This window comes from Venturia canescens, chromosome 4 (assembly GCF_019457755.1).
Source record: "Venturia canescens isolate UGA chromosome 4, ASM1945775v1, whole genome shotgun sequence".
In the NCBI taxonomy this organism is placed as follows: Eukaryota; Metazoa; Arthropoda; class Insecta; order Hymenoptera; family Ichneumonidae; genus Venturia; species Venturia canescens.
In genome coordinates, this window is record NC_057424.1 from 13,682,846 (window position 1) to 13,697,388 (window position 14,543).

A 14,543-nucleotide genomic window follows, 5' to 3' on the forward strand; every position below is an offset into this window, starting at 1 on the left:
TTCGTACTTCTGCTCTTCGGCATCGCCAAGAACGCCGTCTTCGCAAAGCGGCAAGTCGCTGAAATCTTGTATTCTTTCTCAAAGTTTGAACGCTCATTTGATAAATTACCGACAGATGGCGAATGACTCAGTCGATAATATCGAGTTCTCGTTGTTCGATGAACCGTCGATGGAGACCGCTACGTGCTAACGTCGAACCAATCAGCTTGGAATATTTCAAGTCGAGTTAGTGCAATAGTAACCTATTTAACTATAAATAATAAAAAGCGATTTCATATTGTCGTGAAGCGTCAAAGACATATTTACAAATAAGAATTTTCGCGTCAGGCGGCTGGCCTGACGTTATTGTTTGTTCGATAAATTGAGTTTCCAGCAATGGTGGACATTAAGAATACCGTTAGTTTTTCGTGTCAACGATGTCTCCAACCGTTGAGACTCGATCCGAGTTTCGATCACCTTGGTGAACACACACTCGCTGAACTGTCATGTAGGTAATTTCTGTTGTGACATTTATCGCGAATGGGCGTGTTTATTTCCAATTCTTCGTCAATGCTAATCACTCCCTTCCACTCTTTCATTTACATGTGTTTATTCACCTTTATTCCTAAATCCATCGAGTTCATTTTACAGGTTATGTTTTGCAATTAGTCAACAAATTAAATGGAAGACGTCGCAATTAATTATCATACTTTGTTTTCATCACGATACGTCACAATACAGCTTTTTCCATTGCTAAACCTTTTTTTTTTTTTCAATATATCTTCTGTGATTGCGAAGGAGAGCAAAATATCTGAGGCTCTGATAAGCTTTTTATTCTTAAAACAATTGAAAGAATTATCTTTGGTAGTTTTTTATCCTTTATTACTATAAGTTCAAATATTCTGCTTTGTAATACTTGATAATAATACACCAATCAAAATTAACATTTTCAAAATCAGATTCATTTTCATCATTATAATTCTAATTTAAAACGATTTTAATTATATCATGTATTTGATGAACAAAATTTGAGATATGGAATATTGAATGACAATCAATAGATAAACAATAAATGGAATTTTAAAAAATTCACGGTCTAGAAGCAAGATTTTATGACCGAGCATTTTGATGGAAGTATTTCCGCAGTAACCATCACAGCTTTCCATTTTTTACCTGCAAATTAAAAAAAAAGCTGATTCATTCTCAAGTGAAAGAAAAAAATCTGAATTTTGCAAAATGGCATATGCTTTGCTTGATAAATCATTTGGAGATTTTGAAAAATCTATTTTTTCCACCGATATTAAGAAGCTCCTAGATGCAATGTTAATTCATATAAAATCATTGTATCAAGTGAGTACATTTTTAAGCAAATTTGAAAAATTAATGAAAAATGGAATTTCAATTTTTGTTCTTGACTATTATTTATTGTTTCTGTAAAAAGTGCCAATACAGCAACAAGTAGTAAGTGATATAGAACCTCAAAGCGGCAGCTTGGAGCACCTGGTGCCGCCATTCAGACTGACCGAGTCAGCAAATGGAACTAACGGCTTCATGCTGGTTGGGGACTCTGGTGAAACCGAGAGCCTCAGTCATCATCTCAGAGTAAGTGAAATCACAATTTCCTACCCATTGGAGAACTAAGAGATTGGAATAAAACAATGGAAAATCAATTAATGAAGAATGTTCAATTTTGAAATTTGATGTTCCTAGGTTCGTGCTACACTCTTCGACATATTGAGTAGCAGCAGCTCGGCGGATCATCCTCTGTGCGATGAGTGCACTGACAGTCTTTTAATGCTGATGGATCAACAGTTAAGGATGACGGAAGGCGAGTGGTCTGATTACAACGAGTATCTGAAGAAATTGGAGCTCGAGCAACAGCAACAAAATCACGAGGGTCTCGAGATGGATACTCTCGCTAAAGAATTGGAAGACGTCAAAGCTGAAGAAGATCGTATGATAAGAGAACTCGAAGCATTAAGGAAAGAAGAAGAAGCCACCAAAAATGCGATTAATCAGCAACAAACGGAGAGAGAAAGATTAAAGAGCGAAGAAGAAAGATATTGGAGAGAATATTCAAGACATAGAAGAGATTTGATTATGGCTGAAGATGAATGTCGCAGGTACCCATTTAACTATGAATTCCTATCACCGAGTAAAAAAACCAGAAAGTTCTAATTTCTTCAAGTGTTACGAGTATTTGAAATTCCCGGAATCATTGAGACCGGTAGTAGTGACCTATGCCAAGATTAAGTTTTGATCTAGAAGAAATGCAAAAACGTTTTCTTTTATATCATTAATTGAAGGGTATCTTAGAATTGTTAATTTTTTTTAATCATCGCATTTTATACATTTTTTCCATTTCAAAATGATTTCTGAACAAGTAGTAATTGATCTTTTTGTCATGAATTGTATGTACAGACACTGTAATAGATAATTAATGTTCTCAGCCTGGAATGCCAATTGGCCTATGCAGCTTCGCAGCTGGAGAGACTGAAAAAAACAAATGTATTTAACGCGACATTTCACATATGGCACATGGGTCATTTTGGGACGATAAATTCGTTGCGATTGGGCCGTCTACCGAGTGCGCCGGTGGATTGGAGTGAAATAAATGCGGCATGGGGCCAAACGGCCCTTCTACTTACGGCTCTAGCGCGCAAAATGAATTTTCGTTTTCAACGCTTTCAAGTGGTGCCTTACGGGAATCACAGTTATATCGAGGTCATCGGACAACATCGTGAATTGCCATTGTACGGTAGCGGCGGTTTCAAATTTTTGTGGGATACGAAATTCGACGCAGGCATGGTTGCTTTTCTCGATTGTCTCCAACAGTTCAAAGAACAAGTGGAAAAAGGAGACAGCAGCTTTTCTTTGCCGTACAAAATGGATCGTGGCAAGATCGAAGATTCGGCGACTGGAAATTCTTATTCAATCAAGTAAATCGATTTGTTGAAATAATTTATTTCTTTTTCTTATGTATTCACTTTCATTTATTATCACAGCAAATCATTTCTTCTCCCCTTTACTATTTCAATGTTTATTTTGCTAAATTAATCTTTAATCATGTATATTCGTTTCCTTTTTTTATCTTCCAGAATACAGTTCAATTCCGAGGAACAGTGGACCAAAGCCCTCAAATTTTTACTGACCAATTTGAAGTGGGGCCTCGCCTGGGTGAGCTCTCAATTCACTAAGGATGACAACGATCACTGAACCATCTTCGGTTATTTTCTTCTTTTATTTTCCTTGACGCCTAATTTATCAATTACGTCTGTCTACCCCGTCTCTTTCTCCTTCCTTAGCTCTTTCTCTCACTCGTGTAAATACCTTATTCCCTTTTCCCGTTTGTAAATAAAAACGAAAGAATTCGTGAAATAGTTCTTCAGGTTTAATTCACTAACTATTTAACTCTGCGTTGAGACAAGTACTGCGGAATTACGGACGTTATTTTGTTTTTCTACGAACAATGCTCCTTCTTGTTTGACAAAAACCAGTGCGCCGCGAATAAAAATCCTGGTGGACTTTGAACTTCGTCGGATTCTATGTAGTTCTTCAATTCTCGAACGCTCATATCGACCACTTCGATCAATTCATCTTCCTCTTCAGCGCCACCACCTTTAATACAAATGAGCGTTGAAACTTCAATTTTACCAGAACCCTAATGAATTTTCATTAGATTTTCTTAAATAGGGGGAAGCATATCTTACCAGGGTGAACATGCATGTCGTCTGTGACTTCAACGTAATACAGCGTATGTCTCGTTGCAGTTGTTGACACATTCCTGCAACATTGCAACATTCGTATTCATCATTATTCGATTGTAAAATATTTGAAAGATGTTTTTTCTGCTACATTTTTCATCTTTGTATCCAAAAATGTTATTCCGCTTTCATTCTGGTGGATTTTCATTTTTATCATATTCCTGAACAAGATGAGATAATTTCCAAGATTTTTTGGATCCTCTAAATATTTTGATCTAGCCCATTGCTTTGTTTTGAATTTGCAAAATTCTGAATGGGATTTCATGCTTTCCAAAATATTTAAAGTCAACCAACAACTAAAGGAGATTTTATACGAAATTTATGAAAATTTCCAGCTTGTTTCCATTCATTTACGTTTTTCAATGAGTTTTTTTAAGTTTGTGCAAAATGAGAATGAACGAAGAAGGAAAAGTTTACCGGTAAGTGACGATTTTGGAAAAAGCAGACGCAGGAGCCTCGTATCCACATTCTTCTCTCAACTCGTCCCGAGCAATTTCAACGAGAGATTTATCCTTGTCAACAATGCCTGCGCACAGTTCGAGGGTTAGTCCCATGACAGGTGGATACTTCTCGGTGTCCACAGGTCCTTTAGTTTCGGGTATACAAGCGTAATAAGCAGCAGGACGGAACTGTCTGACGAATACCAATTTCTTTCGGGTTGTATTGAAAATAAGAATGCTGACACTTTCGTGAGCTCTCATAAGATCCCACGCTTTCTGAACACCGTCTTGTTGAAAGCTGATTCTAACCGGTCTTAGCCACGGGGAATTTTGAGGCATTGGACCGATCGAAAAGTCACGAAGATCGAGCATTTTTTTACGCACTATCTCGTTTCTCTCCTGCTGTGCTTTTTCGCCCATTTTTCAATTTACTTTGTTCCTTCGTTTCTAACGTAATAGTGGCTACCTATTGACGAAATCCTTTTCTGGCGATACGGTTGAGTGACAGGCACGATAACAAAACTTGCACAACGCTCGCGACGACCTCTTCCACTACTACATCGCGCATGACATTCGGAACTCGGAACTATTTACCCGCATAAATATCAACAAAACCCCTGTTAGATAATCATCGAGATCGTTGTCTTTCATTCAATGATTTATATCGCCTTCGATCTTCGCTAAGAATAACCACAATCAGTAATCACGTTGTTTTTTTTTTCTAAATTTCATTCATTTCCCTATATGCGCGCTAGATTGAATTACGGTCGTTGCGCAGAGGGAAGAGGGGATTGGCGCGCGTCAAGACTCGAAAGTTGAATCAGCAGACGCGAGTGGACGAATGTTTTTTATTTTTTATCAATCATAATCGTAATGCCAATTTTTTGAATAAATCGAAGCAGATTTTTTCAGTCATTTATTGACGCATACGTTTCAGTTTCTCTCTAATTTAACTCTGTTTACCGACGGCTGATAATTTTACAATTTTTTTTATAATCCTTTTGTTGTGTAATTAAAAAATAATTGTTAACCCCGATCGTCGATCATTTTTTGTTCATTTTCGGTCTCTTTCCCACCGTTATGACTTTGTCGCCATCAGTTTTTTTGAAAGCTTCGATAATCTCGTGCTGCTTGACCTGAGTACCGACGTGAATGACGTTTGGTTTTCTCCGATAGCGATTGACAGCAGCGGGCGGTGAAAATTCGATTTCCATGTCAGAAGCGGTGGAGCTCGATGCAATAGACGGGTCGTCCCTGTTTCTCGCTATTTTGAATTGCAACGGTTTCATCGGTTCTTCGAGTTTAGGCACGTCCATGGCGCCCTTTTTGATGGGGTACATGGTGACGTAATAAGTTCCGTCTTTGCGATGGATGTAGAGAGTCGGTGGCGGTTCTGTTTCCAGTTTCCGAGAGGTTTTCTTCTTCATCAGTCGTCGCTTCACCGATTTCGGATCCTGTTCAGCTTTCGTACGTTTACCTCTGGATGGTACGGATCCTGAGCGAGAGGTCGATGATCTCGACGATCTCGAGCGTGCCGATCGGCCCGATCTTGCCTTCCGTAGGGAATGTGCTCGGGCCTCGCGGAGAACTTCGCGGACGCGTCGTCCGATGGCGCCCGGGCGCCATCCGGCTCGGCGAGGCTTCAGCCTGCCGACCGTTTCGTTCAAATTCCACAGCCAGCCCATGTTCCCGGGTATTCGTCGACGCTCCTCGACGCACTTTTTGTGACCGTAGCCCTCCCCGGTCCACGTGTCGCCGGCAGAGTAGACGAAACTAACGATTTTTCTTGCCACCTTCGCCGAAGATTTCCTCGCCTCGAGACCACGGCCCGAAATGCGAGAAGCTTTTCGGCTGGAACGATACTTCTGGATGGCCTTAATTTTACTCGCCGATCTTGAAAGCTTTCGCTCGTTCGGGCTGACGACTGTGACGACTTTCTGCCCAGTTTCTTCTTCTTCCTCTACCGCAGGAGCGGGATCCTCGGGGACTTCCTTTTTCCGACGTTTCGACTTGCACGATGCTTCACCGCAGGGACTCGGCTGCTCAGCCTGCTGCACCGCCGATAAAGCGCCACGAGCAGGGCCCACTTCCTTCGGCTTATCTCCGTCGTCCTTTTTTCGTTTCTGCTCCTCGGCATAGGTCAAGCCTGGCTCGGGCAGAGAAGGCACAGCTTCCCTGACGAGCCCGCCACGTACCGGGGCACCTGTCGCGAAAGCGCCGACCGACGAGCCCGGCCATCGAGCATCCGGGGATCTCAGAGCCGGCGCGTTACACGGCCCCGTGCATTGCGGATTGTGCAGCAGGGCTCCCTGAGCGGAGAATTCACGGGGAGTTTTCGTACTTTCCGGGTCCGATTGCCTTCTCCCGAGTCTACTGAAATACGGGCTTTCAGTTGGATCCATCAGCCCCAAACCAGGGAGCCCAGGAACTCTGCCCAGCGAATCTACAAACTGTTGAGTCTCCCGGAGAGTTTTAACGAGAGTCTCGATAAGCGGGAGTTCTCTTTGGCCCCGAATTCCATCTCCTCGGTTCACGATGGCGCTTGAGAAGGTTTCTTTTCCTGGACAACAACAGGACGCTGCGACTGGCCGATCCGAAGCACCGGGCAACGAGTCGTGCTTGACCTGGCCACGGTACAGGCTGCTTGGGTTGAAATTTGAATTTTGGGCTTGCTCGAGCGAGTACGTTCTCGAATATTCCGCATAATACCCGGGAGCAGCATCAAAACCCCCGTTCCTCCCGTCCTCCAACCATCGGACCACACTCCCGCTTACTTTTCCGGAGTGCGCGCACATTCCTTTCTCGCCTCTTGCTCCTCCACCTTCGCCACCGCCGCGCAAACGATTCCTGACGCAACAGTAGTCACCATTGTGATCGGCGTGCTTCCTCCCTCCATCTTTCTCGTAGCGAGGCTCGTCTCCTTTATTTCCGACACAATAGGCGGCTATAAACGGCGCTACCTTGTCATCCTTATTAGCATTGCCCCGGCAGCGGGAAGACGCAACGCCCGATTGCCTCATCCTCGAGCAACAAGCGTTGTTACAGCCTGACCGACAAACGAGCAAGTTCCCTGCCGCTTTTGCCGCATCGAAGTCTTCGTACTCCGGCTCACAGGCGCACGTCGCTTCGTCTGGATAACTTTGATAAACGAGCTTCCGATAATTCCGGTCGTTGAGCTTCTCGGCGCTCGTTAATTTGCGAAATTCCGGATCGCATATTCCCACTCGAGGTGATGCACCGGGAACCCCGAGAGGGGGTGAGATTTTTGGTACCGAATCAGTTGGCGCTCCGCTCGTGGTGGCAACTTCCTTTGACATTTCACACTTTCTAAACGAAAATTCAAAGTTTTTTCTTTCTTCTCAAAGATACTTGATTATAGGTTGCTATCGACCTTTTCATTAATAAATACTCCGGAGATTTTGAAGGACCGAGGTCACCAGCCGTCCGATGCACTGCTTAACCTCGACAACGATTCGATCAATAGGCCATGATTAGCATTGACGCACAGATCGTAGATGATTCGATGATCTCCCGTCGTCCACCTCGTTCCCGTTGCCATGGTAACGATATACGCGACCGATTACGACGGACGACGACGACTACCCATACGCCGCCACAAACAATCTCAAAGAAGTATATAACTTTAAAAGGCGGAGGTAGAGAAAAATCCTACGACAGGAATGTACCACGATTGATCGGTTTCGAAATAATCGGTCAGCAGCTCTGGCGTGCCACCGCCTCGATAAAACTTTCACTTCTGTTTCTTCGCCTTTTTTTTATCTTTCTTGCCCTTCTTAGCCTTTACTTTGTCATTAATCTTTGCGTCATTCGGCTTCTTCGCAGTAACCTGCTCCAATTCCTCGTCGACTCGGATCCTCGGTAGCATCGAATCCCCGCACTTAATTGCACCTTCTCCAGCCTCATCGGCGCACGATGACGGAGGCAAAATTCTCTTTACGTAGTATTTCGAATCGTCGCCGTCGTTCTTGAAGTAAAAAGATTTCGGATTGAGCTGATAGTGCGTCGTGACCGATTTTCCGAGGCAGGAAACTTTCAGGCCGAGATCGATCGTTCCGGAAGGATTTTCTCCGGGATCGGTGAGGGAATAATTTCCTTTTATCGTGTAAGAGGGCGGCAAATGATCGCGATCGTTAGCGGCCATGGATATCTGATCGCAGAGACATCCCGCAAGGGGAACTTCCGTTTCCGCGATCGGGTAAGTGTCCCCGGCGCAAAAGATGCCGATTTTAAGCGGTTTATTTTGCATCTCCCGGACGAGATCTCTCGGTTGTTTAACAAAAAGGCAGGCTCTACCGGACGAGAAATCGAGAGAGCCTTCGGAGTCCCGAGGCGAGGCCTTCGCGAAATAAAAATCCCGCTGCGATATCTCGAACGTGGGAAAATCGAGAAATTTTACTTTAACTACGATCGAACAATCCGCGCCATCGACGCACGCGACGTCCTTGAATTTTTCCGCTGGTAGCCTGAGCTTGTCGATCGTTAGTTCGAGAAGATAGAGCTGCTCCACGGTGCCCCCGAAGCAGGACATACCGATCGTTCAACGAAAGCTTTCGAGTGCACGAAAAATTTGGAAAATTAATGAAACCCTTTTGGAAAAACGTCGTGTGTGGTGACGTTTTTGACAGATCGAAATGACGATCGTCAAGAGGCTCGCCAGCAGCCGAACGCGTAACCACAAAAATCATTAAATTCTTCGAAGGTAAATTATATCGTTGAACCTCGCGAGGTGCGTCGCACCCGCGCGGAAGCGTAACGACGTTCCCTTTATAGTCGTCCTAGAACAACTGTTTTATTGTTGTCAGGCTTCTCTCGAAGATTTGTGTCCGACAATAGTCTGAAAAAAGGAAAACGCCATAGTTTATCATGATTCGGGTACGTTGGCGTTTGCCTCGGAGAATCGTCAATCAACGAGCGATCTATCGGCCTCTATCGATTGAGCCGGGACACTCCGTCCCCCTTTTTCTCTCTCGCTGTCTTTCCCTCCGTGGCTCGTGTGTTCTCATGGATCCGTGATCGAGATCTCTCACGAAAAAGCATCCCTCCCGTACACAGGATCGCGCCGTGTGGCACGTAGATGCTATCGATCTCCTAACCATCCCGCGCGCGAGACTCGTCCACGTATACACACATGTGTGTTCCCCGGCGCGGATTCGCTGGTAGGTAAAAGGTCGAAGCTGGTTCGTTCGAGAACGCGTTCCGAGGTAGGCTAGGCCCTTTAGTCACACGGCTCGGTGTCTCAGCAGCGCAGGTACACCGTCCACGAATATGCGCGCATATACATTAAATCTTCGACTCTCTAGCGTCGCAACGTCAACAGGTTATTGAGGATACACCGCGCGCGCTCTGCTGAGAAGATTCGTGGGCTCACGACGCCGCGCGAACTCTCACCGCGAATATAAGCGAGTCTCGATATATATGCGATTCGGTGGATACGTGTACCGGGGGGGGGGGAAAAAAGAGTTCCGTTACATGCGCGAATAACGTTGCAACCCAGTTTGAAAGTCTGAGCGGGACACGCGGTTCGAGTCGAGCGACTCCGCGTTTCGTTGAAGTCGCGAGGCGGATTTTGGCAGGAAACTGTGGGTCGAGAGGTATAGTTTCGCGAGGATGGTACGAAGAGGAGATTGGAGTGCAATGGAAGCGGGATATAGGATTGTGCGTGTCCCTCGAAAATCAGGATCCCGATGTATCTCGCGCGGTGGGTCTGCGCTGCGCTCGACTTCTTTTCTTTCCCCAACCCTTGTGCTGGCAACGCCGTGCCGAAATATGCGCTAATTGGTGCGCTTTCTCTTGGAGCAACCTTTCCACACGAATACATTTGCCGGATAGAATGCGTTCGTGCGCGGCGCTGAATTTTGTGCACGAAGACGCGCGCACACACGAACGCGCGGCATTATCAACGGGGCAATAATACTCGTATGTAATAGGCTGGCCCGGAGAGACGAGAAGGGAGAATCGCGCAGGGCGTTAGGATTGCTCATATAGTCGGGGAAGAAACGATGCCTCCGAGTTCTAACATGTCCCCGAGAGACACACGAGGGGGACGACGGCGGCTAATACAAGTGTATAGGATCAAAACCACGTGAGCTGGACCAAGACTGACCGCGTCTGCTGCTGGTTAGGCCCAAGGAAAAGAGTCGGAAGGGGGGAGCAGGGGGGGACCAAGTCCAGAGAGATACAGAGGCTCCTATATAGACACGGAGCTCGGAAGCAGCCTCAAGTTAAATTCCGAGGCCAGGCGACACGGCGGCTCGTTAAAATGCTTCTGGGGGTTTCGGACGCGGGACGCTCGGTTAATTGGTGATTAGCGATTAAAACGAACCGATCCCTCGCGTCCGGTCCGCGCGCGCGCGCGCGCGCGCGCTACCCGTAATATCTCTTTCTTCTTCTCTTTTCTCTCTTAATTTTTTTTCTCCTCTTTATCTTGCAGCATCCCTGAACTCTATTACACATATTCCCTCGTCCTCCGTGTCTTTTCACGGTCAAAAACACACGGCCGGTATAACTACGATGGGACAAAGGCCAAAGTAATGCGCGCCAATAACGCATCATTATATCGGAACCACGCTCGGCTTGTGGTCTCCCGAAGAATCCTATGGCTTCGAAATATACAGCGAGGGCGCGCAGCCCCTTTTCATCTTCTCCTCAATTTAACCGCACAAAAAAATCTTTTCGCTTCATTTTTTCGGACACTTTTCGTGGCTCGATCCTTCGATCGGAACGTTAAAAATACACTGGAAATAATATATATACATTCGTTCTCGCAGGCGTAAAACTCTATACGTATACAAACTAGAGACAAAATATGGTGAAACTCTCGGAGCTCCTTCGGCTCATTTGTAATTTGAATAATTTGCCTCCCTCGGTCAGAAGTACGCAAGATTCCGAGGTAAGAAGTACCGCATATGTAGTTATGTACGTAACGCGAGCTCCTTTCCCATCTTTCAAATTTGCCGTCCTTGAGAACGAGACGCTTCTGCAAGATCTTTCTCCCGGTATCTCCCGCTTCTTCAACTTTTTTCGCGGAGCTAAGAATCCGCGTCGCTCGTCTTATTCCTTATCCGATCTTTTCTGTCCTCTAAAAAAATTTCATCGCAAGTTCGTTAGACACGACGAATTCGTGACTCTCCGAGAAAACGAATGAGTCAATTTTCTCGAAAGATCAATTTGCCGATATTCCTTGAGATGACTCCGAGTGTGATTCAGCTACTCCAGATTAAATCAAGCGCTCTGATCGTTCGGTGAATCATGCCACAAATACTTTCTGTTATTTCATCAATCCTGCTTACACCAACCTTTGTAAAGGGCTTTCAGAAATGAAGAATCTCGTCACTGAATCGCTCTCGAATCGGAGAAAAAATAACTCGCTGTCGAACAACGGATATTCTACAAAGTTGCTCAAATTAATTGCTCCCACCGAATCATTAATTTCTCAGATCCAGTAACGATTGGCGATTGCACCGAGGGGTTGAGTCTTCGGAATGAGAACAGAGAGTTTCTAACCAGGAAGAAGTCCTCATCGCGGAGTCAAGAACGGAAAATTATCGGGGTATACCATAACGCGTTCAGGATCGAGTGTATTGTATACACGAAAAAAACGAGCCGAACGGATCCGTATATCTATAGGAAAGTGTAGGAAGGCCTCGTTCGCGAGAGCGGCTGGGTTGTACGGCTTTGCTCTGCGCTCGGAGCGAGGTCAGAGGGCGATAGCGGTACCCACTTCTCGCTGTGCTTCTCTCCTCGATGGGCTCTAAGAAAGGGAGAGAGAAGGAGGGAGAGCGAGAGAGGCCGATTGCTCGCTATCCGAGAGGAAGAGTATCATCGGGAGGAAGAGATGCTTCAGCTCGCATCCTCAACAGTTGCTCGACTCCTTCTTCGTGCTTAACACCCGTCAGTCGTAGTTCTACAGTTAAAAAGAGAGAGAGATGCCAACGAATCTTGCAACTCTCCTCGCATCGCAAGAGCATCCGACGTTATTTTCCTAATCCGACAACAACGCGTCCTCGCAAAACACTCTCGATTATGAATTTTAAAAATAAACAATCCACCATTTGGGTATAGCAGCCGAACACGATGATCCTGATTTTAATAAAAATCCAACGAATCCTCGCAGCATTCTAAACACGATGGAACGAGAGTCATTTTTTTCGGGGCTGTAACAGTGCAAAAGTTGGAATTTTAGGTGTTTTCTTGTACGCGTCTTTTACACACTGGAGTTAAGTACTGGAGAAATAAAAAGAAAAAAAAATTCAATGGTATATTGAATATGGCACCCCTTGAATCGGCGTTGACGGCAAAACGGAAAGAGTTTTTTTATCCCAGCGACGTTATTCAAATTGCATTCTGTATAGGGGAAATTGTAGGGAGCCATTTTTCCTCAGAATCGTTGCCATTTATTTTCTAAACATAATTTTGAAAATCCCCTGCGTCATGCGACAGCCAATAGCATATATTTTAAGAATGTTTTTGATTTTTTGTCCCGAGATGTTCAACGCACCATTTCGCACAAAAATACTATGAAAAAAAAATTAAAAAAAAAAATGTTTCCATTACTTCTGAGTACGTAAAAGATATTTACGACGTTTCATTCAAATTTATCCAACCAATTTTTATTTATAAAATAAACATAGCCCTTGATCAAACGAATATCAGACTGTCGATAAATAATTCGATAAAATAATTACATTTTCTCTAATTTTTTTCACTCTAATGTTCAGGAGGCGCCAGGACAATTCCCCAAAGATTATAACAGTATACGAACGTATTATACGTACAACATTACATACCTGCACATATACCCAGAGATTTTCTGTTAAACCACACGAATATAGCATACAAAAAGAGGCATCTTACGAATACACGTACACACTCATGCTGCATACGTATATTAAATATATTCCGCCTGTACTACTGTGCAGTACACGATTCTTATTACGAATTACGCCGTATACTTATTAATGAGAGCATGGACCGCGAGAGCAACACAAATATGGGTCTGAGAGTATAAAATAACACAGGCGGGTTGAACGAGATGCGTGAGCACTCACGGATGATAACTATAAGATACTTATCTTCTCACATGGGCGCGGGGTATACACATATCTATGTGTGTTTTCTGTTCTTCGCCTCTTCTGCTCTTTCCCCGGTTTGGTGTCTCAGAAACCGCGGACCTCTGGCTTTCCGTATACGCAGCAAGAAATGTGAATTATCGTTCTGTCCCTCTTGCGCTCGCTTTTTCGTTGCTGAGAAAACTACAAGTTTCCTGCATTTCGTACGAGACTCTCTCGAGAAATTGTATGATACAGTGAACTTGAGGAAAGGAAAAAAATCTTTTTTCCTCCGTAATATCCTTTTTCATAGCTGCGCGTCCATCCCTCGTATATATTTTGTACAAGCTCCTTGATACTTTTCAACGACACACAAATAATTCCCCAACTGTCGAGATCGGTAACGCCTCCGGTGCATCCGGTCACACGATCGACCTCGCGCTCTCCTCTTTTTGCATTATTGCCACTACCGTTTGATGCCCATGCGCATTCATCGTGATACCGAATCCCGCTCAGAACTTCCTTCGCAAGCATCGACACAAATCTCGAGCTGGTGCGCGCACAAGCATTTCGAAATTCCATGGCAATATGCTCTCTCTTGGAATAATCCTTCCTTGTTGATATGGAGGGTCTTTTTAATTACTCGAACCGCGACACCGAGGCTCCATAAAAAAATCGTCCAAGTCTTACTTTTATTCTAGATCAATAAATAAAAAACTCTTCGAAATAATTGTTATTCTCGTTTTTTCTATTTATTTTTTGCTTTCGAATCGCAGTTCTTTGGAAAATCGAACAACCGATCGATGCAACGGAATTTGCACCTACTACGACGAATATATTGTGTTCACGTCGAACATGCTCGCTGCTAAAATTAGTAGATATACGTACAGTTTTTGCTGAGAAGGGCCCGCAATCACCACGAGCTCCACTCGAGGCTATGGGACGAGAGTTAATAATGGTTAGTCACGATATTATTAAATCGAGAGCGCAACTCCGGGCTTTACGTACTTACGTGCACACTCACGCACGAGAACCAGTACGATTAGTATTACGTATAAACATATGTATCGCGCATCGCGTACCGCTGTGAGCGTACACAGAAGAATATTTGTACAGGCAGCAGCATAACCGCTTCCGAGGCTTTAAGGAAAGTTCCGAGCGGATCAGCTCCTGAATCGTCGCGGAGCAGCTCCTGAATCTTTGACGATTAACAGTCACGATCTTCCTTCCTGCATGGTTCTGCTCAAATGAGCGGATTCGACGCAATGGAAAACTATTCGATGGACTTGCCT

The 14,543-nt window shown here is 44.5% G+C and overlaps 3 protein-coding genes across 5 annotated transcripts; 1 reads left to right on the top strand and 2 right to left on the bottom strand.

The window, feature by feature from the left end:
• The first annotated feature begins 224 nt into the window (after positions 1-224).
• Atg6 (Beclin-1-like Atg6) lies at positions 225-3,357 on the top strand. Of its 3 annotated transcripts, none has more exons than XM_043416787.1 (5): positions 225-487; positions 1,421-1,581; positions 1,690-2,102; positions 2,430-2,918; positions 3,078-3,357. In XM_043416787.1, exons 1-5 carry the CDS (start codon positions 376-378, stop codon positions 3,193-3,195), a joined length of 1,293 nt encoding a protein of 430 aa, XP_043272722.1. In that variant the 5' UTR covers positions 225-375; the 3' UTR covers positions 3,196-3,357. The 3 variants fall into 3 exon arrangements, with proteins under 3 accessions (XP_043272722.1, XP_043272724.1, XP_043272723.1); XM_043416789.1 differs by having other exon boundaries at positions 238-491; XM_043416788.1 differs by lacking the exon at positions 225-487 and adding an exon at positions 510-1,329.
• On the bottom strand, positions 2,928-4,903 carry LOC122409319 (uridine diphosphate glucose pyrophosphatase NUDT14-like). Its single transcript, XM_043416790.1, has 3 exons — positions 4,161-4,903; positions 3,690-3,763; positions 2,928-3,597 (listed from the first exon to the last, which is right to left on the bottom strand). The coding sequence occupies exons 1-3, from the start codon at positions 4,601-4,603 to the stop codon at positions 3,440-3,442; spliced, it is 675 nt and encodes a 224-aa protein (XP_043272725.1). The 5' UTR covers positions 4,604-4,903; the 3' UTR covers positions 2,928-3,439.
• A 3,031-nt stretch (positions 4,904-7,934) lies between these two features.
• Positions 7,935-8,732, bottom strand: LOC122409642 (uncharacterized). Its single transcript, XM_043417371.1, has one exon. It carries the CDS (start codon positions 8,730-8,732, stop codon positions 7,935-7,937), a length of 798 nt encoding a protein of 265 aa, XP_043273306.1.
• Positions 8,733-14,543: the final 5,811 nt, after the last annotated feature.